This window comes from Schistocerca americana, chromosome 2, assembly GCF_021461395.2.
Source record: "Schistocerca americana isolate TAMUIC-IGC-003095 chromosome 2, iqSchAmer2.1, whole genome shotgun sequence".
NCBI lineage: Eukaryota > Metazoa > Arthropoda > Insecta > Orthoptera > Acrididae > Schistocerca > Schistocerca americana.
This window is the reverse complement of record NC_060120.1, coordinates 696,018,330-696,046,203: the sequence shown is the minus strand read 5'-3', so window position 1 is coordinate 696,046,203 and position 27,874 is coordinate 696,018,330. Positions and strand designations below refer to the sequence as shown.

General features: G+C 39.3%; 1 protein-coding gene across 1 annotated transcript in view; it reads left to right on the top strand.

The window, feature by feature from the left end:
* The window catches only part of LOC124595273 (U6 snRNA-associated Sm-like protein LSm4), a 58,616-nt gene extending 35,447 nt beyond the window's left edge, over window positions 1–23,169 (top strand). The window contains exons 4-5 of the mRNA XM_047133948.1: window positions 4,601–4,781; window positions 22,741–23,169. Of these exons, the coding sequence (XP_046989904.1) occupies window positions 4,601–4,781; window positions 22,741–22,817 (258 nt within the window). The 3' untranslated portion in view covers window positions 22,818–23,169. The remainder of the gene's footprint in view (window positions 1–4,600; window positions 4,782–22,740) is intronic.
* The last annotated feature ends 4,705 nt before the right edge of the window (window positions 23,170–27,874 follow it).

Genomic DNA, 27,874 nt, shown 5'->3' with positions numbered 1-27,874 from the left:
GCGCCTGCAAAGATTTTGGAACGGAGAAAAATTTTCGCTAAAATTTCGTTCAGAACATCATCTATCATACGCAGTCTGTTATTTGGTTCTTGTTGATAATTATCAAAGAAAGCAGTAGTGTAAGTAACAACAAATGTTTCGCTAATGAGACGACTCCTCTCTATTTTTTATTTGCAAGCGGCGGTAGCGCGCACAAAAGCAAGCCACGCCGCGAGCGGCGACAGGCCGTAAACACGCACTATCAGAATGCGACAAACAATGCATGACACAGTGCAGTAATGCATTTTCAGCTTGGAGTGACGTAAACACCTATAATAAAGAGAACGGCACTTATCAGATCAAAGAAAAATAAGCAATCAATTCAAACCAGACGAAGCACGTGAAAAAGGAAGGATATCCGTATAAATACGGACGGAGCGCGTGACGCGTAGCAATGACTACCTGGTAAACCGTAACTGCTTACGACTCGAACCAAACTACTGCAGCTGTATCGTCATTCATTCGACCTAAATTGTGTCTCATATTACAACTAGACGAACTTTGTTTCGATTTGGAGGTGCGACGTAAAACTTTTCTCTCCCCTTGAATTTCGAGTCTCAAATTTCAGGTGCGGCTTAGATTCGGGAAAAATTTTTTTCCTTGATTTCGAGTCTCATTTTTCAGGTGCGGCTTAGATTCTAGTAAATACGGTAACATCAAAAGAAATGCTGTACACCAATTCAGGCATCCGAGTCAAGGCTGAGTACATGTGCTAGCAGATACAACCACCAGAGACTCCAAAGCCAATGGGTATTCCAAGTCGAAATGAGTACATGTGCTAGCAGATACAACCACCAGAGACTCCAAAGCCAATGGGTATTCCAAGTCGAAACATTCAACCTCAAGAATCTATAAAGGCATCATTGTGTGTGCAGCACACACAAACACCATCACCTCCATGTATAGAGAAACATCCTGCTACAAGCTGACCGAAGTCAAAGAAGAAAACTGTATTGTCAAGCACTGACATTGCGGAGTGGTCTAATCTATGTTATGGAGATGGAGGACCAAAAAGTTTAATTACATTGTCCCTTATCTGCAGTGCATCCCTATGGCAAAGAAAAATATGTAAATAAAAGCATTACGGGTTGGCGCCTCTCATAATTAAGAGAAATATGAACAGATTCAGCCTGGGATTCCGTGGAAGAATCTTACAGGAATGTAATTCATCCATTAAAGAATTGGCTTACAAAACACTTGTTTGACGCATTGATTAGTCTGGGACCTTTACCAAGTAGCATTGATAAGAGAGGAAGAGAAGGTCCGGCTAAGAATGACAAATTTAATTACGGGTTCTTGTAGTAAATGCAAGAGTGTTACAGAGAAGCTCAACAAACTCCAGTGGCAGTTGCTACAAGAAGTGCTATGTGTCGCAGAGAAGGTTTCTGTAGAAATTGAGAGCATTCATTCAAAGAATTAGGCAGAATGTTACTTCTTCCCACATTTTTTGCAGAAAGACCCTGATGAAAAGATACAAAGAATTAGAACTTACATGGAAGTCCATTGACAGTCATTCTCCCCATGCATCATTAGCAAATGGAACAGAGGAGGTGGAAAATTATAGTGGTATCAGAGGTATCCCTACCACATATTGTAAAGTGGCCTGTGGAATGTAGATGTAGAACTCACAAGCAGCAGCTCCAGCTCCTTGTACCGAAAAAAGAATGTAGAAACACTTTAAATGTATGTGCAGGAGGGGCACTACAAAACTTCCAATGCCTAGTGGTAGAAGCTCTCTCTCCCCAAGAAAGTTGAGATTAGCAACAACAGGGCTAAGTGTGGGGTAGCATCATTCATTAGTAACTTATAACACACCTCGTTTATTCCCACTGTTGTCAAATCTGTAAAGAATTGAATTTGCTATCTGCTCCTTTCTTCCTGAGGAACCACCTTTCATGGCCTGATTGTATTATGACAGACCCTACAATTTGTTTCCTTCCCAGTCAGTGCAAGCTTGCAGACAGTAGCTGTTGTCATTGTTGAAAATTAGCACACGTGCTGGGTACTTACTGCCTCACAATCCGTATGTTAAAGATGGTCTGTTAGAACTAGGTAAACAAGTTTCAGCCATTCCTGTTTGTTGAGGAATTTAATGTTTGCTGTGTGCTTTGAGGTTCCAACAACAACAGCTGCTGCAGTACTTGAGTTCTTGAGAGTTGTGTTATGAGAGAGACATATGTCTTATGAACAGAAGTTAAGTGATGCATTTCAGCTGAGCCACAGATTCATTCTTGGCCATTAGCCTTTCCTTCTGTTCACTTGCGCTCTCAGTAGCCACTGACCTTTTGCAATTGTTCACCTACCCTCACAGATGTTGTGGAATGGGAAGTGGACATTGATCTTCACACAGACGACCACTTCCTTATCTACACACACTTTTGAGACAAGCAACCTAGACATGAAGCTACTGAGGTGGGTACTCTGCAGAATAAATTACATATTTCATGGCCTGTTAACTAGGTTTGGACATGACAGCCTCCAGGACTGTGTGGGTCATATTCAGTGTGATCTGCCAAGCTGCTGAGACATCCACACTAAAACCACTCAAAGCACACTAAGAACCAGCCTTTTCTCTCAGGAATTAAGTGTTGCAGTGCAATCGAACTCAGGATTGAGGCACTGCAGATTCAAAGATCACGCTGTCAGGACAGAATGTAACAGACTGTTGTTTGTGAGCCCAGGCACGAGGCACTGCAAATTTGAAGATCAAATTGTCAGGATAGAACCTAGCAGACTGTCATTTGTGAGGCCAAAAGCATGTCAGACAATTAAAGAGAGCAAAAAAAGTTCATGGATGAATTCCGTTAGTTGTTCCAAATCAGCCACAAGAGTCAAAAGGCGGATTTCTGGTAAAGGCTGATAGACACTTGTGTCTTCCGTAGTGGTCATTTTAACTTCACTATTTTATGTGGCATACGTAGTGACTAATTACTCTCATAACGTTCCTAGTCGGGAAGGAAACACTGTAGAGGACACACTTGGACCTAATTTCAGCCAATTGGTATTAAAGTTTTAACGATCGAACATTTGCTCAAACAGCTGTGACAATTGTAGATAAGCTGATCAACAGATGTAATAAGACATAGAAATCAGTCAGTAGTCATGTTTATTGGCCAGTTGAAAAATAGAGTTAAGTCTTGATGGCTCCATGGTTGCGTGCAGGACTATTTTTCTGAAGGTCAGGGGGGTCAATTCCTGCTAATCTGAAGTGTCCCCCCCACCCTCTTGTCGTCGTCGTCGTCATCCCCACCCTTGTTTGGTGTCCACATTAAACTGTAGCTCCCCATATATCTGGACAGGTAAGCCTGATGAAAGGTCAAAGAAAGCAGTGGTACACTACCTCCAAAAGGACTGTGCCCAGTAAATAACTGTTGTGGCCAAACCAACTTTCAGGTAGAGGACAACTCTGAACTTGTGGACTATTGAAACTTTTGAGAAAACTGCTAAATCCATGACCGGTGATATGTAACATGTTTCCGGTATGTTCAGAAAACTTCCGAAAGTCTGATATGACACTATAGCCTTCTACAGTTTGTGTTCTAACTGACCTCGTCCCTAAACAACCTATGCTGGGTATCTATGAATTATGAGCTGCCAAATGATATATTGTCTATAATGTTAGTTGTTTAGTTAGTTGTGAAGGTAATTATTAAGTACATAGCCAGAAAAATTTTCACTCTGTAGCAGTGTCTGCATTAAATTGAAATTTCTTGGCAGACTAAAACTGTATGCTGGACAGTGACTGGAATATATAACCTTTTCCTTTTGTGAGCAAGTGCTCTACCGACTGATACATCAAAGCACGAGTCACTACCCACCCAACACTTTCTGCAAGCAATCTTCTAGCCTGTGCCTAAGCAATTTCTCCGGATAATCCTTCATTCCTTCTTTCCGTAAGTTCTAATCCTGCAAGGTATGCAGGACATTCTGTGAAGTTTTGAAGATAGGATATTAGATACTGGAATAAGTGAAGCTGCACGCTTGGGTTGAGAGTTGTGCTTGGACAGCTCAGTAGGGAGAGCAAAAGTCCCAGGTTTGGGTCATAGTCTGGCACACAAATTTAATGTCAGGAAGTGTCATAACATTGTTTTGAAACCATGCTGCCTGAATATTCCACTTGCTGCTTCCCTGATGTTCTGGGTCACTGTGGTGGATGGTGTTTTATGCTAAAGAGTTTTAATTGCTGAGAATTATATTGTTCTTTTTCATTTACTTTTGGAAATTTCCTTGACTCATTTTCTTCCATCTTTACATCAAGAAACCCAAAAAAAGAATACTGCATATCTATGATGTATGATCAGCATCAGTGGTTGAAACACGGTTAATATGTCGATAGCTAAATTTAAGTGTTGCCATGCATGTCTTGTTTAGTTTAGGTCAACACTTTTCTGAACATTGACTAAAACTGATCTGTAGTCGGCACTGTTTATGCAGTTGGCCCTCCATGTTACCCAATCGTCAGATTTCTTCAGTGATCATCATCATCATGCGCATTCAAAGCTTTCATTATATTTATTGTAATGATGATCTTATAGTTTCACTTTATTCAAACTATTTACAGGATGGTGACAAGTTCTGGAGAATGCCAGAATGCTATATCAGAGGCAGCACAATTAAATACTTGCGAATTCCAGATGAAGTAATTGACATGGTTAAGGAAGATACATTAGTGAAAGGTCGTGGCCGTGGAGAAATGAAAGGCAGAGGAGGCCAGGCTCAGAGAGGACGCGGTAGTGGAAGAGGTAAAGTACAATTTTCAACCATGTGAACATCCTGTATGTATAAGAGCAAATAATCCCTCTCCCCACCCACGATTTCTTTAAAGGCTCAAATTTTCATGTATAAAATAGCTTCAAAGTCTCATAACTTTACAAATGAATTCATGCATTAAATATTTGGCATTAAGCATGTAAAACCTTTATGGTTGAAGACACAAAACCCTAATTGTGTTGGTCCCATTAATTTTGGATTATCCATTCATAAACTAATGAGAAAATCAAAACCAAAAGTTTAATTGTATGCTTCAAGTTGTTTGGAAGTCACCATTGCTCTCATTACCAAACAGTGCATGAGTATAGTGTGGATAATATGCTCTCCGTTTTAAGAAAAACTAGTTTTTCACACATCTCAATATATATGTGCATAATATCTCCTGAACTATATGCTGTACAATGATATAATGTTGCAGGTGCATTCAGTGGTATACACTGAGGTGACAAGTCATGGGATGCCTCCTTTTGCCCAGCATGGTGCAACCATCCACAATTGTGAAAGTGTTCCCAGTCAGAGTTTTGTGCGCAAATTGATGTATCGATTATGTAACATAAATATTCGTTGGGTTTCATGTTGGGTGATTTGGGTGGCCAAACCATTCACTCAAATTATAGAGATTATTTCTTCAAATAATTCACAAAGAATTGTGGCCTGGTGACGTAGCATGTTGTCATCCATAAACATTCTGTCATTGTTTGGGAACATGAAGTCCATGAATGGCTGAAGAAGGTCTCCAAGTAGCCAGGAATAACCATTTCCAGTCAGTGATCAGTTCAGTTGAATCTGACGACCCAGTCCATTCCATGTAAATGTAGCCCACACCATTATGAAGCCACCAGCAGCTTGCACAGAGCCTTGACAACTTGGGTTGATGGCTACATAGGATCTGTGCGCCCTACTCAACCCTTACCATCAGCTTTTACCAACTGGAGTAAAAACTCATCTGTCCAGGCCACAATTTTCCAGCCATATAGGGTACTTTTGTTAATTGTCTATCACAGCCCATTAACGCAAAACTTTGCTGCACTGTCCTAATAGATAAGTTAATCGTATGTTCCACATTTACTTTAGTGATTATTTCATGAAGTGTTGCTTATCTGTTAGCACTGACAACTCTATGCAGAGACTGTTGCTCTCAGTTGTTGGAATGAAGGCCATTGGCAGTGGTGTTATCCATAGTTAGAGGTAATGCCTGAAATTTGGTATTCTTGCCACACTTTTGGCACTGTGTGTCTTGGAATATTGAATTACCTAACGATTTCCAAAATGGAATATCCCATGAGTGTTCCTTCAACTACCATTCTGCATTCAGAGTCTGTTAATTTCCGTCATGTAGCCATAATCACTATTTCACGCGGATCCCCTGAGTACGAATGACAGCTCCGCCACGGCAATGCCCTTTTATGCCTTGTGTACACGATTCTACTGCCATCTGTATATGTGCGTATCACTATTCCATGAATTGTCTCAGTGTATGTGGATACTGTCTACAAAATGTGTTGTGAATAAAGTTAGTAGTAATTAAGTCATAAATTAAAACTTTGTACCTGATGCTGCTGTTTTACAGCATGAACAGTGAAAATTTTGTAAGTGATAAACTTCTTTTCTTTCACTGTTTCGTGAGGGTGTCAGAGAGAATAACTTTCAGAGAAGTTTAAAATTATATGCCATGTTTGTTGGAAATCACTTAAGTTCTTTTCCTCGAATACTGGTTGAATATAGTCCGGGTAATTTGCACGCCATGAGTTATACTGTCTCAAGACATATACTAAGGAAAACTGGAAAGTAGTGCACAATAATTCTTTTACCAAACAGTTTAATAAGTGACAAAACAAAAAAATGACAAATGTACTTACATCTTGTATCTTCGTTCCCACATAGTTTCCAACATCCTCAGCACATTTTTGCCATCATGGTACCAGTTTCAGTATACCCTGTGCATACAAGTCCAGTTGGTTGGAGTGTAGCCATCTGCAGACTGCTGACTTCACTTCCACATGTCACAAAATGTTGGCTGACCAGGACTTTCTTCATGGGACCAAACAGTTGACAGTCCAATGGTGCAAGGTCTGGGCTGTATGGTGGATGTTCACCTGGCACCCAAATTTTTCAATTTTCTCACAAACCAGAATAGCAACATGGAGGCAAGCATTGTCATGAAGTTTGACTGTCAGCATTAATGTTGTGGCATTTGTCACAAAGGACACGAGGCAGCGTAACCAAAGTTTTTACACAGTCTGCAGCCTTCACAGTGGTCTCATGTTCAGTAAAGTCCACCAGTAACATACCATACATATCCCAAAACACTGTCACAAGCACTTTCCTAGCAGACTGGGTCACTTTGAATGTTTTTTGTGATGGAGAACCAGCATATTTCTGTTCCATAAAGGCTTGCTTGGCTTCGGGTGTGTATTGGTATGTCCACGACTCATCATCAGTGATGATACCTTTAAAAATTCATGCCATTCTGCAGCATAATGCATTAAATGATCCGAGTTTGTCATCATTCGCTGGTCCTTGTGGTTGTCTGTCAGGTTCTGAGGCACCCAGCATGAAATTTCAACATGTCATGAACAATATTGTACACTGCACCATAGGAAATATTGAACTGCCATGATAAAGTTCACAGTTGTTAAAAATTGCTACCTCAATGACTCCAACATTCTGTGGGGTTGCAGCTTAATACTGGCCACCCACTGTGGTGAATCACTAAGGTTCACATGGCCCTCCTGGAAGAATGTACACCACCTGGAGACATTGCTATGATCGGTATGGTTGTCCTCACACATTTCCCTGAGAATTTCACTCTGTTTAATATAATTTGGTCCACAAATATCGAAACACTTCTCTGCTCTTCACAAGTTGATGACAGTATCATGCGTGCCTTGTTCGTTTTGTAGTCCCAGTTTCTCTCGCTAGAGCTGCATATGAAAACAAAATGCCCTCCATAGTGCAAACTTCAAACTATATTGTCATGAAATTTCAACATCTATCTGCAATTTCAGGAGAGAAAAAAATTATTGTGTGTTACTAACTGAAGTGTGCTAAACTTTTAATATAAATTATACCTCTTAATGATCAGTTTATGACTACATTTAATTTTTTTTTTAAATGCAGCCAGCAAAAGCCATTAAATAGGCAACCTGTAACTGGAACTGTGCACGAAGTTAGCCATTTAATAATATAGGTGATTGATATGCTGATAGACCTTCTTGTAGAAGCTATTGTAATAACACAAGTACTCAGTTTACTTGATATAATCCTCAACTGCTGTTCAGATGTAAGCACCAAATTTTGTTTCAGTTGGACAGACAACTTTTATATAAAATATCATTCCATCATAAATAAAACAGTAGCTCTTATTGGTTAGAAAATGGGACACTGATTCATAAATGATTTAGCTGTGAAGCAGTTGCTGCAGACACTAACTGCCGCAGTAGGGACATGGGTTATGGAAACCCTTCTCTTCTCACATGTAGTGTGTGCCAAGAGACATGGGAACTGTTCTGGTGTTTTTCACACTGAGCACCTTCCTTTGGTAAAACTGTAAAGAACAGTAAGCAAACAGTGAAATGAAATGTTTCATCTAATTGAAGTTGAAGTTGCTTCTCTAAGTGGAGGCACGTATAATCATGTGACAGAAGGAAAATTGCGTCTTGTTTTGTGTTCTCACAAAAATATTCAGAATGCAGCAGAACAGTGGAATTTTCCACCTGATCAGTATTCTAACTAATACAAAGCAAATTTTACAGGAGAACAAAGAAACTTCTTTTATACTTACCTACGTAGGAGTTTTGGATGTGTGGTAGTACAGTCGAGGTGAAATGCCACTACATATTTCTGTGACAGTTATTGCACAATTGCTTAAATAATCCTTTCAAAAAGTACCAATTCAGTTTTCTTGGACTAATGAAATAGCAGTATTGTATTGCTGAAACAGGTTGATTTTTCTATATTAATCATTGCAGAAATAGGAATCCAAATCTGCACAAGCAGCAGCACAAGACACTGAAAAATTTAACACCATTGCAGCTTAATTACTCTAAACATGTACATCCAGCATTAAATTTTGAGTCTTCGATACATGCATTTTACCACATGGACATGCAAAACAGCTATTCATTTGGTAGTTGGTGATAGAAATATAGTTCTTCAGCTGGGATATGACGACACATGTCAAGTCAGTCTTCCTTTTCGAAGCTTTTCGTTGGAAAAAGGTATCATACAAGACAGGGAAAACAAATATTAGAGGGTGGCAGAGTTATTTTACTAGTACCTCTCAGTCGTTTTGCAATGCTTTGACAGGCGTAGGGTTGCAGAATGTTAAGACTCCCTCTTCTCCATAGTGTAGTAGGGTCATTGGATGAAACATGTAGAATCTTTTAGCAAGAAATGTCAATGCCGTCTTGTAAATCAGTTTATTCACAACCAGTTTCAGCCATAAGACCATTCACAGTGCTGTATTCATAAAACAAAATCAAGAAAAAATAGCGAACATTGAAATAAAATTTACACAGAAAATTCTGATTGTAGATTTTAAATATTTACAAAAAATATCTTTTACAAAGGTAACATCACATGACATTCATGTTTTCAAACATGACATGAACAGCATAGAATGACTTGCAAAATGTAAATCCTCTTCCTTACAGCATCAGTTCAGACAACAAGTAGCCTACTGATAGTCTAGGTCACAACTGCGACCCAAGCTTGGCCGAAGATCGTATGGTCGAAGACGAACTGAGAGTAAAGTGAAGTACAACACACATCATCAAAAAGAAACATACACTCTGTGGAAAAATGAACTATTAATGAAACTAGGATTGTAACTATACATATAAAGTCAAAAGAAGTATAGTAAAAATTTCTTACTGGCAATGTCTTACTCGAGCAAAAAGTTTGGAAAATGGTTAGTATCAGTCATAATCTAAAATTTGGTTCTGATTTCACACATGTGCATAGGTCTGTTAAAAGGGAAAATACTGGAACATGTAAATGAAAATCATATTCTATTAAAACATTAATAAATAATAAAAGCAATCACGTACATAGTGTAAAATCTAAATGATATAACAACAAAAATGTTAATGAGTCAGTCTTTCCTTCTCATCCTGTCCAGTAAGTCTCCCCTGACCCGGCGTTGTGGTGACTTTTCCAAACTCTGCCCCTTTTCTTACACCTCTCTAGTCCTTTTCTTTCACCCCTCTTCCTTCCTCTTCAGTTCTTCTGCCATAAGAGCGAGCCTCTTTTTCTGAAAGCTTGCCTATTTAATACCTATTCTTTGTGTATGTTCTCCTCCTCCTGCTTCCAGGTACAAAATCTAAATGACAACATACTTGTATTATTATGTCCCAGTGAAGATCAGTTAGACTATACAGAAAGGATCAGGACACTCATGTAACAAAAACAGCTCAAATTTCAAGTCTTAAGTAAAAGGGTAACGATAAATCTTGTGTACCAAAATAAAACTAGATTCAAATCATACATTGGTATGCTATAAACTAAATTATAACAAGAAAGCTACAAGAAGAGACCAAGAGCATCTGAACATAAATAACAATAATGTCATTGCTTACTTTATGCCATATGTGAATAAAGTGCCCAACAATACCAGTATATAAAATTACATTCACAGTACATATTCAGGGATCTACCACTAATTAATTCCATTCTCCTAAACTGTCAGTGATCCCAGCATACCACATTTATCAGTCAGGTTAACAGAGCTGAAGAAGTCATATATATAAATCTGATTCGTCAGAAGAAAACAATATTTTATTTCACACATTAAAGTCACATACAAAGAGATTATAAAACTAGGTGTATGGTAATCCAAGGCATAAAGAGAAAAAGATTATCAAAAAGAAACAGCAACATCTGGACATAAATAGTGCAATTATAAATTAATCCACTTGAACAGGAGGTACTGACTACATAAAACTAAGCCCTATTATCTGATATTGTTGATAATGTGAATAAACTACCATAGAAGTATCAGTATAAAAAATTTATCTGCAGTTTCTGTCTGTCAGATATGGCCCCATAGGGCACACAGCTCTTTTGTGAGTATGTGTATGGCATGCTCTGGTCCCAGAGTTATTTCAGACTTTATTCTTTTCCAGACTACTTTACCTTACCCTTCCTTCTCCCTCCCTGCCCTTAATCCTTTCCCTTTGCCCCTTCTGTTCCCTCTCGTGGTGTTCTTATTAATATCAGCCCGGCTATTCCCTTCTGACTTTGTTTCGTATTGTGATTTTGGTTGGTTTGCTTTTCTTCCTCCTTTTTCAGCTTTTCTTTTTTGGTTCCCCTTAGGGATTTGGCGTCCATCTCTAAATTTGACATTTGTTATGTGAGCCAGGACTTCATCCCTGCGTCTGTGGTGGGGGCTCCTCTCCCTATCTTCTTCCTCTCCCACTCCCTTTTCCCCCTTCCTCTCCCTACCCGCCATAGCCCTTTAGCTTTCTTGCTAGGTCACCTGCTCAGTAGCCAGTCCATGTGGTGAGGCCGTTATGTACCCACCTGGCCGAGCCCCTGACAACACAGGGGTCAAACTGCTGGTACCTGCACTGTGAATGCCTTGTGGAGGCTTAGGAGTGGTTGCCTATCTTTTCTGGGCATTGGAACTCCCGGCAGTGACCATCATGACAGGCGGCTGTTGCTGTGGCTGTGTGGCGCCAAGCCCAAGATTGGATTGGATGGTACCAGGGCAGACGTTTGGCACATGAAACAGTTTAAACTCTCTGGCCACTCTTCCGCGGCTGTGTCTCTTCCTAGGAATAGTTCTGTCTCAGTTCTGTCACTACCTTCCTGGCTTTTCCTCTTGGCTACTTCCTGGTAGGAGGGCCAAGCCAACCAGCTTGGGGGAGAACCCTTTCCACAGTTCCTTGTCTGTACCAGGACCGACAGGGTGATTTTTGCCACCACCAAGTGCACCCCCTTTTCTTTAAAAAAAAAAAAAAAAAAAAAAGGTTGTGGACAAGTTCGGTGAAGTTGAGTCCTACAATTAGATGAGATTTGGCTCCCTCTTTATAAAGGCAAGTTCTGCCAGCCAGTCGGCCTCCCTCCATGCCTGTAACCATTTAGGAGACATCTCGGTGAATATCAGTGCTCAAAAGTTTCTCAATATTACAGGGTGTAATTTTCCATAGGGACCTTCTCCTCCATTCCAGTGATGAATTTGGAGCTAATCTGGGACGACATGGCGTTCATTTCGTCTAGGATTTCCAGAGAGGTCCTACATTGGCACTTTCATCCTGGCCTTTGGGGGCATACCGTGCCCAAGAAAGTCAAGGTCATGGTATACAGGTGTGACGCCAAACCATTCATTCCACCTCCCGTGCATTGCTTCTGTTGCTTGAAGTTCTGCCACATGTCCTCATGAAGCGTTGCCACGCACACCTGTGGTGAATGTGGCCACCCTCCTCATGTGGGGAGCCCCCGCACTCCACTGTCTAACTATGCAAACTGCTCTGGTCTACATTCTCCCCACTCACTGGAGTGTCCAGTGTACACAAAGGAAAAAAGAATCCCCAAAATGAAGATCCTTGACCTTCTCCACTACTTTGAGGCCCAGAAGAGTTTGACTGACTTCATCCTGTGAATTTATCCTCTAACAGTGCCTCAGTTATGCATTCCCCTCCTCCTCACCCCAATTGTACTACCCTCCCCCACCCCACCCCAGCAGCTCCCATCCCTTTCCCTCAAGAAGCCATTCCTCCACCTCCACGTCCACCTCGACCACCTCGACCTCCTCAGCCAGAGAAGAGATGTTCTCCCTCGGGTCAGACAAGGGACCTACACTCAGAGAGCTCAAAAGCTGCTTGTTATCTGTCCAACCCAGATGTCACTGCCAGCTATTCCCTTACTGATAACACCACAACACCACCTCCCTCCCACAGAAGTAATAGTCCAAGAACAAGGCCTTCCCAGCATCCGGGGGGGGGGGGGGGGGGGCAGTTGGCTTTGCCCCCTTGTACCCACTCTGAATCGGCGCCAGTTTTTATGGACGTCACCCCTCCTCATCGGTGACCATTCATTCCACCACCCAGTGACATGACTTCCCCTCGGCTTCTTTATGTCTAACCTGGACTCGTGCCACATGATAATCCAGTGGAATTGCAGCGGATATTACAGTCACCTATTGAAATACAACAATTTGTTTCTTCTTATTCTGCATTCTATAGTGCTCTTCAAGAAATGCACATTGATGATGACCTCTCTACAATGATTCGTGTTTATCTGCCATTCTGTCGGTACTGTGCCAGCTCCAAGATACCTTCTGGATGGGTCTGTACATTGGTTCAAACAAATGTCGTTAGTGACTGGCTCCCACATCATACCAACCCAGAAGCAATAGCGTTAAGATTACAAACTACCCCAACAATCACCATTTGCAATGTCTACCGTATTTACTTGAATCTAAGCCGCACTTTTCTTCCGGTTTTTGTAATCCAAAAAATCGCCTGCGGCTTAGAATCGAGTGCAAACTAAGCGGAAGTTCTGAAAAATGTAGGTAGGTGCCGCCACAACTAACTTCTGCCATCGAATATGAGTAGCGCTACACAGGCTTCCTTTGTAGGCACAAAGATAAATACTGGCGCCAACACCTCTGCGTCAGTAAATAAATTTTTTAAAAAAAGGTGAAAGACAAGCTTCTCCGCCCCAAGTTTCGACCACCACATATTCATACATTATCCAACGAAGTAAATATAAATTCCGTATTGTTCATCTTTGAATGTAGCAGCATTTCAATGTACTACGAAAATCCGACTGGGAAGACTGTTTGGGGTTTTTGTCAATATGGCCAACTCTACATTCTGAATTTTTTCCTACCTGTGAGAAGAAATGGTTGCTAATAGGAACTTTTATGAATTGTGAATCACATGCAATATTCTCTTCACCATAAGAATAATATGAATATAAATATTTTGCCATGTATTCTTTCGTGTTTGCTGTTATCTCATTTAAATCCTGTCTGCCTAATAAACTACAAAACTAGAGTGAGATAACAGCAAAAGCGGAAGAATGTACATATCATGTCATGTTTATATTTGTATTATTCTTATGCCTAATAGTGATACAGTCAGAAATGAAGCACGGCAGTTGACTAGATTTTTTAAATTTAAGATGACTAATTTCTGTGCAGAATGTAATGTACTAAAGAGGCGTCTGCAAAGATTTTCAGACGGAGAAAAATTTTTGCTAAACTCTCGTTCAGAACATCTTCTATCATACGCAGTCTATTATTTGGTTCTTGTTGATCATTATCAAAGAAAGCAGCAGTGTAAGTAACAACAAATAGCAGTCTCTTGCCTTTGTTTTGCTTTTGAGAACAATTCCTCTTTTTTTTTTAAAAAAAAAAAACAAAAAAAAGAAGCTGCAGTAGCACGCACGAAAGCAAGCCATGCCGCGAGCGACGACAGGTAGTAAACACTCATTATCAGAATGCGACAAACAATGCATGACACAGTACAATAACGCATTTTCAGCTTAGAGTGACGTAAACAACTATAACATAGAGAACGTCACTTATGAGATCAGAGAAAAATAAGCAATCGATTGAAACCAGACGAAGCACATGAAAAAGGAAGGGTACCCGTATAAATACGGATGGAGCGCCTGACGCATAGCAATGGCTACCAGGTAAAGCTTAACTGCTAAGCTTAAGACTCGAACCAAACTACTGTAGCTGTATAGTCATTCATTCGACATAAATTGTCTCATATTAAAGTGGACCATCTTTGTTTCGATTTGGAGGTGCGGCCTAAAGCTTTTCTCTCCCCTTGAATTTTGAGTCTCAAATTTCAGGTGCGGCTTAGATTCGGGAAAATTTTTTTTCCTTGATTTCGAGTCCCATTTTTCAGGTGCGGCTTAGATTCGAGTAAATACGGTACCTCCTCTAGGTAGGCCCTCTTCCTTATGTTGAACTGCCTATCTTAATACAGCAGCTCCGGCCCCTGTATCTCCTCCTCCATGACTTTAATGCAAACCGCCCCATGTGGGAGAGTGCCACTTTGACGGGTAGGGGTCTTCTAATTGACCGATGTATTACAGACTTCAATTTGTGTCTCTGCAATATTTGGTGCCCTATCCACTTCAGTGGCACACTCGTGGCACCTTCTCTGCTGTCAATCTCATGATCTCCTCTCCTGCTGCTCTCGTGGCTTCACTACATTGTTCACCCCCCTCCCCACATGATAATCTTTGTGACAGTGACCACTTTCTGGTGATTGTATCATTCCCCCCACTGCTGCCAGGCAAGCAGGCCCCATGTTGGGCATTCTGTAGTGCCAGTCAGCCTTTATATACGTCTACTGTGCACTTAAAGACCTCTCTTGGATTGCATTGTTGCCATCATGCAAGTTGCCTCTGACACTGTTCTTCATGCCACTGGCACTGCTATTCCCCTATCACAGGCCCCCCTTGTCATCGACCGGTACCATAGGGGACCAAGAACGCAGCAGTTGCTAGCAAGGACTGCTGACTACCAACGGGTACTGCAACAATTTAAACAATACCCTTCACAGACCGACCTTATTGTTTTTAAACGTCTCCATGCTAAGGCTCGCTACCTTATTAAACTAAGTAAAAAGGAATGCTGGGAGCACTACGTTTTCTACCTGGAGACATATGCCTCTTCATTGCAGGTTTGCTTCAAGCTCCGTAGCCTCTGGCCCACCAGCAACAATCGACTGTCCAGGGTCTTAGCCTACAGGGTGCTCTTTATAGTGATCCATTGGTCCTTGCAGAACACCTTACAACACACTTTGCAACAGCATCGGCATCCTCTTCCTATCCTGCTACCTTTCTCTGGCAGAAACAACGAGTTGAAGAAATCCCCTGTGTTTCAACCTCCACCAAGCTGAAGTCTACAATGAACCCTTCACTGAATGGGAATTCTTGCAAGCTCTTTCCTCTTCACATGACATGGCTCCAGGCCCAGATTCCATCCACAACCAGATGATCCAACACTTGGATGTTACCCAAAGGCAATTCAGGGTCTTCAACCGCATTTGGCTCACAGGTGCCCTCCCCTCTCAATGGCAGGATGGCATAGTTATCCCTGTCCTTAAGCCTTGGAAGAACCCAACGTCTCTCGAGAAGCTACTGACTGATTAGCATGAGCAACATACTGTGTAAACTGCTCGAGAGGAAAATTAGCTTCCGATTATGTTAGGTACTCAAATCTCGTGCTTTTAGTCCCCATACCAGTGTGGATTCCGGGAAGTTCGATCTACAACTGACCATTTACTCAGATTGGAAACAGTAGTCCGACAGTCTTTTTCTAACCACAACACCTTATTGCAGTCTTCATTGACCTACATAAAGCATACAACATGGCTTGGCGCCATTGTATTTTAGTTACCCTCCTTGACTGGGGCTCTAACGCCCTTCTGATTTTTATCCGCACATTTTTACCCCACCAGCTCTTCTGTGTTAGAGTTGGCACTTCACTCAGCACCCCTTGGATCCTGGAGAACGATGTCCCACAGTGTTCTGTGTAAGTGTCACACTCTTTATCACCATCAATGGGTTTGTAACCTCTGTTGGGCCTCTGGTTACACTGGCATTGCATGTCGATGATTTTTGCACCTGATACAGCTCCCACTCTAAGCCATCTGCTGAACACCAGTTCCAAAGCTCAATCTGATGGGTCTCTGCATGGGCCATGGGCTCTTTCCCATGGCTTGCAGTTTTACCCAGACTAGATTATGGTTGTCAAGTTTATGGCTCAGTGGCTCCTTCCACTCTGACGTTACTTGACCCTGTTCATCAGTATGGGGTACATCTGGCTATCAGTGCCTTTTGTACTAGTTGTCGACAGTCTCCTCGCAGAAGTAAGGATTCCCCCCTCTACAAATACGACAAAGCCAGCATCCTGGTTTCTTACGCAATCGCCATTCGACGATTCACTAGCCATCCCGTGTACCCTGTCCTCTTGGCAAACGAGGGATGCCTCACTCCTGATACCCACCCTTGGGTGGGATTGCCAGTTGGAATGCATCTCCACCTCCTCTCACTGGGAAGAGCCCTGTTTTCCTCCTGCACCCCTCCTTGGATGTTGCCACAACTGTGGATTAGGGCTGACCTATTCCACGGTCCTAAGGTCTCCATTGCCTCTATGATATTCTGGCATCTTGTATGTTCCATCCTTGGAAGATTTCCATAGTGCTATCATTTCCTATGCTGATTGTTCTGAAATGACATAAGGCGGGATACGCTTTTATGTCTCCTACTGGTATGGAACACCATGTACTGCTGGGATCATGTACTGTGTTCACAGCAGAGATGCTAGCCATTAACAGGGCCCTTCGTTTTGTTACTTAGGCCTCCCCCCACAATGTTTGAATATGTACTGACTCAATGAGCAACCTGCAGGTTATGGACCAATGCTTCTATCACCACTCTTTGGTCTCTGCTATCCATGACCTCCTTTCTGCCCTTGGCCATGTCGCCTGCTCAGTTGTCTTTATCTGGCTCCTAAGTTATGTCTGCACCCCAGGGAATGAACTGGCGGTCTGTTTGGCTTGAGAGGTAGATACGTACGCCCCATTCCTTTTCGTGATTCCAGGTGCAGATATGTGGCTGTACGTCAGATCTCTCTTTATCCAAAAGTGGAATGACATCTTATGCACTACCGCTCTTAGTAATAAACTTCCCACAATCAAGGAGAATACTGTAATTTGGCGCTCTTCCTTCCACTCCTCTCTGAAGGAGTCTATGCTGTGTACACACCAGTAATATTAGGATCACCCATTGTTTTCTTTTGCTTAATGGGCCACCCCCACTATGTGGTTGTGGAGCCAGACTGACAGTATCCCATATGTTGGTGGAATGTCCTCTTCTTTTGGCCCTTCCTTGCCTTTAATATTGGCAGATAATTCACAGGTGATTGAACTGGTCCTTAGTTTTCCTACATGAAAGTGGCTTTTATTTTCAGTTATAAGGTTTTGCTTTACTCCTGGAGCAGGGGCTGTGTAGCTCTCATTGGGGACTCTCTTGATGTTTTCTTGGTCAGGAACATATGATCACTCCCCGTGCAAAGACCGCACTTGTATCCCGGTGTTTTTCTACTTTTTAGATTTGGCTTACCCTTTTATACCTCCTCCTATGTGTGTTTTTTAGCTTCCTTGATTTATAGTTGGACCCCTCTAGCCGGATCCACACACTTTCAGTGGACACCTCTATCTTACGCATGTAATTTTTCAATCACAGGATTGATGACCTCACTGTTTAGTCGTATAACCACCCTCCCTCAATGTGGCTACACGATTCCAGTATTACTCCGTATTGACATTAGAATGATGTACTTGTATGTTGATCAGTGGTAATATAAAAGGTTAAATATGAAGTCCTGTTAGGGTATCACCTATCACATCCACTGTGTTGATTTGTGTAAGGACAAAACATCAAGGAACAGCAACCAAAATGGAGAGGGGCGGGGACGTAAGTGGGATCGAAGACATTTTTATTTTAGGCTTTAGCCACACTTCTGCAGGTCACTAATATACCGTATTTACTCAAATTTAAGCCACACTTTTTTCTGGTTTTTGTAGTCCAAAAAACCACCTGTGGCTTAGAATTGAGTGCGGAGTAAACGGAAGTTCTGAAAAATGTTGGTAGGTGCCGCCACAACTAACTTCTGCCGTCAAATATATGTAGTGTTACACAGGCATGCTTTGCAGGCACAAAGATAAATACTGACGCCAAAACCTCTGAGTCAGTAAATAAATTAAAAGAAAAGGTAGAAGAATGTAAACATTATGCCATGTATTCTTTCGTGTTTGCTGCTATCTCATTTAAATCCTGTCTGCCTAATAAACTATGAAACTAGTGTGAGACAACAGCAAACGCGGAAGAATATACAAATCATGTCATGTTTATATTCGTATTATTCTTATGCTGTATAGTGATCCAGTCAGAAATGAAGCATGGCAACTGACTAGATTTTTAAATCTAAGATGACTCTAATTTCTGTGCAGAATCCAATGTACTAAAGAGGCGTCTGCAAAGATTTTCAAACTGAGAAAAATTTTTGCCAAACTCTCATTCAGAACATATTCTATAATATGTAGTTTATTATTTGGTTCTTGTTGATCATTATCAAAGAAAGCATCAGTGTAAGTAACAACAAATAGCAGTCTCTTTGCCATTGTTTCGCTTATGAGACAATTACTCTCTCTTGTAAGTGGCGGTAGCGCGCACAAAAGAAGCAAGCCATCCCACGAGCGGCGACAGGTCGTAAACACTAATTATCAGAACACGACAAACAATGCATGACACAGTACTGTAATGCATTTTTAGCTTAGAGTGACGTAAACACCTATAACAAAGAGAACGGTACTCATCAGATCAAAGCAAAATAAGCAATCGATTCAAACCAGACGAAGCGCATGAAAACGGAAGGGTACCAGTATAAATACACATAGCAATGGCTACTTGGTAAGCTTAAATGTTAAGCTTACGACTCGAACCAAATTACAGTAGCTGTATTTTCATCCATTCGACCTAAATTGTGTCTCATGTTACAATGGACCAACTTTGTTTCGATTTTGAGGTGCGGTCTAAAACTTTTCTCTCCCCTTGAATTTAGAGTCTCAAATTTCAGGTGCGGCTAAGATTCGGCAAAATTTTTTTTCCATGCTTTCGAGTCTCAGTTTTCAGGTGCGGCTTCGATTCGAGTAAATACGACACTTTTGATTACATGTGAAAGTTATTCAAATCATGTTTGTTATTCAAATAATGTTTAAGTCAGTCTGTTCGTAAAGAACTCTATCTGGGTGTGAAATAAGTTTGTGAAAATTTCAGTCTCTTCTAGCAAATTCATATTAATATCTTTATGAACTTTCTGTAATAGTTCCACCAGATCTGAGATGAGATGTTGCCTAGTGTAAGATTATGTGCTTTCAACTTGGTGAATAAAGCATATGTACTGCTGTGATATGCATGTCATTTGAACCCTATTCTTAGTTTCGTACCTGTCTGACTGATATTAATTTTGTCACATTGCTGACAACTGATTCTGTAAACTCCAGATTGATCATTTATAAACTCCTGACCAATGTCGTGTTTTTTCCTCAACTTGCTATCAGTCTGAAATGATAAAAATGTTACTTCTCTTGGAAAAACTGTTTAACATTCTCAGAAACATTCCCACAATAAGGCAGAACTGCATATTTGTAATTTTTTCTTAAACGTATTTTCATAAGTACTTTACTCTCCTTCTCAATGGCTCCTTAATTGGTACATAAGTATATAAATTCACTACATCAAAAGAGCATAAAGCAGTGTTATCACTCACATGGATCTCATTCAAAAATCTGACCAATTCAGCACTGTTCTTGATTATATATTTCTCACAGAAGATGTAATTATTATTAATGGTGCTGTTAAGCTTTTGACTAAGCAACTAACCTCAGCTGTTGATGTAATTGACAATCAGGCTAAATGGTATGCCACTTTCGTGTATCTTATGTTGGTTTAAACCTATATGATTTTGAGTACATAATAAGTGTGTTCTTTTTTAAATTCATTTAATACATATTGAATATTACTTTTTTGTCGGGGATTTTTAGAAATAATGTGCTCTGGCTATCAAGTTTTGTCCTCCCAACAACCTCCTCGTTAACATTTTGTGATATTCAAGTTTATTAACTTTGTCTCTCTTATTTTCTTGTACATATAAAATCTAGGATGGAATGAAACAATATAATGAAAAGGAGGAACTCACCATATAGTGGAGATGCTGAATCGCAGATAGGCACAAATAAAGCTTTCAGCCTGTAAGGCCTTCATCAAAAACAAACACACACACACACACTGTGTGTGTGTGTGTGTGTGTGTGTGTGTGTGTGTGTGTGTGTGTGTTGTCTACTTTTGACAAAAGCATTGGGCTGGAAGCTTTATTTGTGACAGTCTTTTGTTGTGCCAATCTGCGACTCAGCATCTCCGCTGTATGGTGAGTAGCAACTTTCCTTTTCATAATATTGTTTCTTGTACATGTTGTTTAATAAATTTAGCTATCTTACAGGACATGTAATTTTCCTGTGCTAATGAACACTCAGCTTTCAAAGATTAATATTTTTGTACTTGCAACTGGTCTTTTAAAATTGTTATCATTAACTGAAGGATGTAAGTTGTATTTTACCCCATTTTCTAACACTTTGAGCTCTTCATTTGAGAACGTAATGTTTGGTAGATTTACTACTCTGTCATAAAATTGGAATTCTGCTGCAGGATTATTAGTATATGAACACTTTCTTATGTCTGTCACTAAAAGATTGTCTTTCCAAATCAATATAACAGTCAGCTGTTTCACACATTGACCAGAGGTATCCCCAATTTAGCATTTTGCCCAGTAACAAGTGGGACACACACTTTCACCTTTTTAGTAAGAGTGAGCTCCTTATATTTCACTTTCAACTCTTCTTACAAACATATTTTTTCAGAACACTTTCATTTTCTAAGAAACATAATCTCATACCTTTATTTTTACGTGGAAACATGGGTACAATATTTGTCAATAGGCATTTTTTGATGAATCTAATTGCAGCCCTACATTCATTAGTTTCCTTTTTGGTTACTGTTCCCTGATGATTTATCCTCGCATAAATCAGTAGAGTGAAATAGAATGTGATAAGTGACAATCTTTCAAGATTTCATATCTATGTTTTTATATTACTATCAATTAACATAATAGTGTATCATATTAATGTCAGTATGGATGTAATACTGGAATCGTGTAGGCTCATTGTCTAAATGGCTTGTGGTGTGTGCTGTAGTACAGCCACAGCTTACATGGAAGGTCCTGTTATAGTAATCGTCATTTAGATTTTACACTACATGAGTGATTGCTTGTAGTATTTGACAAGGTTGAAATACAATATGATATGATGTTGGTTTACATTCCCCACTATTTTTCCTTTTAATAGACCTATGCATAGGTATGGAATTGGAACCAAATTTAAGATTACTACTAATACTAACAATTTTGCAGACATTTTACTTCAGTAAGACATTATTAGTAGTCTGCTTCTTGTTGTTTGAGCCAGTGCTGCAATGCTTAACACTTATATTTCTTTCTGTTAAACCTTTTTTAATTCCTTCGGCGTTATCAGCACTAACCATGTACATGAAGAGTTTGCCACAATATGAATGTGCATACATTTGACACACTAGATTTTAATTTAAAATCACTTCTAAAAATATCTCTGTACATATTTTCACTGATATTTAGTTCCGGGCAGTACTCCAGGAAAAAGACTTAACATTTTGTGCACTCTCAGATCTGAGCTTAAATAGCAACTGATTCCTTCAAAAGTAGTGGCTTTCTAACTTAGCAAGATGATTCAACGTGTGCCAGTACATCTGCTGATGCTTCTCGAAATCAGTTTCGAGCAAAATCGAAAAACCATTGCTGTGCTAAAGGGAAGTTTTCAGACTTTCTGCCCCAGTCAAAAGGACATAAAGATGTTAACTACTACATAAATCATGAAAAATCTTCAGCAGGTTGAAAAGTTGTTTTTAGAAATAACTTGAATGTGTGCCTCATTAGACGCGATTTCTATGCGCATGAGAAGTGAAAAAGTAAACTTTTAACATGTTGGAAAGGTTCATCCTGTTTTTTGTGTGCTCAGCCATCCATATATAGAATGAATTTCCAGTGAGGCTGTATATCATTTGAATAAGACCATAGAGTGATGAATAAAGTGCCTTCTTCAAATATTACATAGCCTCAACAGAATCAAGTCTTCTTCAAATCAATGTTTTGTGGCTATGGACCCAAAGACAAGGGAAAAAATCCATCACCATGCTGTTAGCATATTATTCAAACCTTGAACCCCCAACCACTAACAGTACCTTTAAAGCTAACTACACATAGTGTATGTGAAAGTTTCTGATTAAGCTTGTTTCTCATCTGTTTCATAGGCACATTTGGAGGACGTGGTGGGAGACCAGGACAGCTAGGTCGAGGAGGCAGAAATCCCAAGCAAGTGAAGAAGTGAATGGGCATGTGACTCACTGACATTTCTGCAATGAGTGCTGTTTTAAAAAGAACTGTTATTTTTGTACTGGAACCACTGTGATCTAAATGTTCTGCAGATGCTTTAAGTGAATTGTAAACAAATGAGAGGTTAATGATGTACTTCATTATCATTATTATTGTTATGTGCTGTGTAAAATGTGTCAGACAGATTCCTTGAGTTTTATGCCCTGAGAGGAGAGAAAGATTTGTTGTTATCCTTTTTTTACTAGTCAGAATGGACATACAAAATAAATTTATGAACTACATACTGTGGATACTTGCAGTGTAAGACTATTAATGCCTTCAGTTTCTAATAAAATGACTAAACAATTTGCAGTAGCAATTTTCTGGGGCGTGTTGTGATTTCCCTAGCAGTCGGCACTTGTAGAATCTGAGTGCAGGTTTTCTGATTTTTACTTCACAATGTAGTGTATTATTTCCAAGGAGTGACTGCTTGACGTCAGTCATCTGCTCTTGTAGGAGAGCTGCTAGATAACATTACCTGCTTTCACAAGGCATCATGTGACTTGAGGAACGTATTAAAAGTGTCATTAGTTCCTGCACTTTCATTGTTGCAATGTTGTTCTGTTGTTGTCTTGATTGCAAAAGTGTGTCGTGAAATGGAGGATGGTTTGACCGAAAAGAAATTGGGACTACTCGAAGAATCTAAATCAGCAATTGACAATGACAGTTTTAAAATTGACAACAGTATTTTTTGAAACAAACTGTAAATATATCAGCCAGTTGCATTCACGGTAGTTTTACTGACTCTTGTATTTTGAAGATAACTAATGACCTGAAAATGAAAATGAGATATCAGATAAACTGGAATAGTGTGAAGTTCTCATTCAACATGGCAAAATGCAACAGCAGGAGTCGCAAACCAGCGTCATTGCCTGGGTTAATGAATACATACGTAAGTAATTTTTTTGCACCATTGGACACTGAAAGCACCAAATTTGTTTACTGTCAAGAATGTGACATACAGGTTAGAGCTTAAACAAACCACTACCCAGCATCAATTGTTTCTAAATTGCAGAGGCAGGAAAATGACCCCCAAGTAGCTTTGGACCAATTGGTCTGCTGTGGAGCTGCATGAGGTGCATCAGTTTTGTGCTGTAAGTATTCACATATGCCTTGTGCACAAACCAAATATCACAGACTGTTGGAGCAATGAGCTAATGTTCTAACATCTTTACCTTTGAAAATCGTGAAGAGAGATTTGTGTTTGTTTACTTTCTGCTTCATCTGAACAACATTGACAATTTCGTAGACTGGGGCCAACCGAAACATTTTCCTTCACACAAGATCCAGCCTGTGGTAACTTTATATTGAGAAGCAAGAGCAGCTTTTATCTTGGCAAGAATCTAATGGTTGATGGAGGCTTATGTCCTTGAAGTGGAAGAATTTGATTTAGGTTATATATCAAGGACAAGGCACACAGTTGTGGTATAATGTTTTTCATTCTTAATGATTGTGCAACAGGGTATGTTTTAAACTGTGAAGTGTGTACTGGTGCAGGGGGAAAAGATAATACTGCAGATTCAGTAGTCCTTCATGTGTACAACAGTTATCTACGTAAGGGTCATACATTGTACATGGACCAATTTTATTTCAGTGTAAGGTTATTTGAAAGATTGTTTCATAAGGGCATGTGTGCCCGTGGTACAGGAATGAGGAATAGAAGAGGAGTGCCACAGGAATTTAAAAAAAACTAAGAAGAGGTCAAACCAAATCTAGGGTTAGTTCCTACAAGAAACTTCAGGCTTGTCTCTCTCAAACGATCCACTTGTTTACATTTATGGTGAAACTAAGAAAACAAATTCTCGAGAAAGTTTGTAGAGATTTTATTGAAAATGGAAAGTAGTGCTCTACACCAAAACAGGCTACCTCCAAAAGGATGTTCTCACTCGTGTACCATAGACAGCAAGCAAGAAGTTTGCTTCAAGATACTGCCAGATGGTGGTGGGAAGAATGTCAAGTAGGGTTGCTTACCAGACTGTTCCAAACAATATCACATAAAGCTGAATTTTTCACAGTGAAAAGTGTCATACAAATTCTTATGTATATCATTTACACAGATTTCTATGTCCAAATCTTCTAATTTTGAAAATATAATTTTTGTGTAAATGTCAGGTGAATTTCAAAACATCTTGAATATAGGTGTAGGTAAAAGATGATGGTCAACGTTTCAATAAAAAATTTAGCTTTTCTCCATTATCTTGTAAGCAGGAGTCATACCAAGAAGTTGAAAAAGTGTATGGCTTCTGGATGATTGCTAAGGTCACTGGGCCAGCTGGAATGTGTTAAACTACACCTTTACATTGAACTGATACTTCACAAATAATATTGGTCAAATTCTTCATTTATTTTTCGTCTTACATCCCTGCTGAAGTTATTGTAGTAAAACTTGTATTCTTAGGATCTTAGACACTTTTTACAGAGAGAAAATTCACCCAGAAATTGCCTGTTTTTTGAATTGTAATAGTTTTTACAGAAATGCCAGCATAATACTTTACTTCCCTAAATGTTTAAAATTTTCTGCCCTAGCTTACTCACCCATGATTTATTTCCTTAGCCTCATGAGAATTATCTGTCTCTTCTTGTAGTTCTGGAAGCAAAGGAAATAGTCTCATTGATTGATGATTCACTACTTACTGAAATAAACTTTTCTCTTCAAATGCTAAAAACAGAACAGCAAAACACCATGAATATAAATATCTACCAAACTGATGAAAGAATACTAGAGCTTCAATGATGAACAGTGAAACAACAGAAAAAGACTTGACAGTGATGTCTACTGAAAAGGCAATATTTTTCAAGTGGACATTATCACTGACCATAGGCAGCTTCAGGGTGGAGGGGAGTGAGAGAATGACTTTTTTTTCCCACACCACAGCTCACCCTTTTCAGGCATTTTTTGTGAGCTGCCTGTGGTATATGACCTCCATCCCACCTCTATCATATTAACTACTCATAATAAATCTCTTGTCGTATTTTATTATTAGGTTTCCTTTACATCTTTCTCTAATCCCTCTCAACTTCACTTGCACAATTTCATATTTTTCATTAGAACTACTTACCAAAATGTAGAAGTTTCATCAATGTCCAGATTTGCATTTTCGTGAGTAGCCATTTTAATTTATCTCATCATAATTTAAAAGAACTACAATGAAAATGAATATTATGATAGATGTATGTAAGAAACAATTTTGAAATAAAAGTAATTTAGCTTTTATAACTTTCTAACCTTCACAAATTATTCAGAATGTGTGTCCAGGTCCAGCAGTTGCTTTTTTCATATATGTACAGAGATCATGGATGGTTTTGCATTGAGTTTAAATTGTAGTTGTGTGTCATCCTCAGTGAAGTTGTAAGGTTTCTGCTTTCTCTATACACAAAATTTTCCTTTCATATCGCTGCTCAGAACTTTTGTTGCAATACATGGTTGTGTGTCACACTTCCGTAGGGATGAAAACATATAAAGATACAAACCACATTTATGTACTTCATTGTAATTTCTTGCTAATACTGTTATGAGAATTCCTGCATTACGAACTTCTGTCTTAATGTGGGATCTTAAGTTATACAAGATAATAGGGGTTGTAAATGTGAAATAATGAATCTTAAACACTGCAGCTATTAATAAAATCTTTTGCAGTTATCATTTTTTTTAAGTTGTGCTTGATTTTTTTTCCTCCACTCGTTAAACATGAAAGTTAACTGAATGAAGTTCTAATGTGCATGTGTTTTCGTATCACATAAAAAACTAGTCTCAATCGCAGTAAGCATATCATTTTTGAAATAGTTTTATTTGACATAGAAGTTCCATAACCATATGAAAGATTTTGATGAAAAAATTAAACACTTTTGTACAACATGTGGATGATGCAGAAGCAGACATGGAACAGATAGTGTTTTATAGAATATTACAGTAATATGCTTGGCTGTTTTACTGGATAAATAAGGAATTTTGTGACTGTTCAATGTGAAGGAAGAAATCATTGTGTTTCTGATGCTACAGCTTCTCTAGTTTTATAGTTCAAATAGCATTGTCTAGGATCAGATATTTCATTTATATTTCACAACAGCGTGTTCTATGTTTTGAGCACTTAAGTTCATCAGAGTGAGTATATTTTTGATTGGTTGTAAAATGTGCTAAAACCTAATGAATTTAAAAATAGAGATTTGTAATTTACTTTAAATATATGCAGTATATAACAGTGTAATTAGATTGAAATTTATTCACTTTAGAAGCTATAAGATATCTTTATAGTAACAAGTAGCTCAATAAGGAGAAAGTAAGAATAATTGTAAAACGTAGTGACAAATTAATGACTAGGTTGTCCAATAAGTATACAGAGTAAACATTAAATGAAGACAAAAGGCAGAATAATGCTAAATGCTAATAAGATTTCATTTACTGAGCAGAATACAGGAAAAAGTACTTGCACAACATGTTAAATATTGGACAGTATATTGTGTAAGCACGGTCTCAACATACTAATCGGCAAAAATGAAATACCTGTGCCACTTAAATGTGAAAACTGTAATTTTATTAATGCCACAAGCTTTTAGTAATATCTGCTTGTGTACGAACCTCAAAGTCTCCAAAACAGTTACAACTTGAGTGGGCCTAAAAGGCGCAGATTTTTAATTGCCTGGTAGAACCTTAACATTTCGAAAATAAGGTGTTTCATGCTGTCAAAGAGTACTGTGATGGATATTCTGCCTTCTGGTAATAGTAATACTATTGTATACTCTTTCACCTCACAGTGATTTTATCGTGAAAAGGCAGTCTGTGCTCATTGCCCTTGCATATTATTGTACCAGTCTGTCAAGTACATTGGAAAGGTGAATTACCTTTTCTTGAACTTTCAGTTACATCATCACAAGATGAATATTTTGCTGCTACACCACTTAGATTTTACAGATTGCATAAAGTGAACAAGAATGACAAGCCATTTCATTATCAGTAACACATAGGCAACTGCATACCTATTATCATAGCAGAAAGAACTTCTAACAACTTCAGAC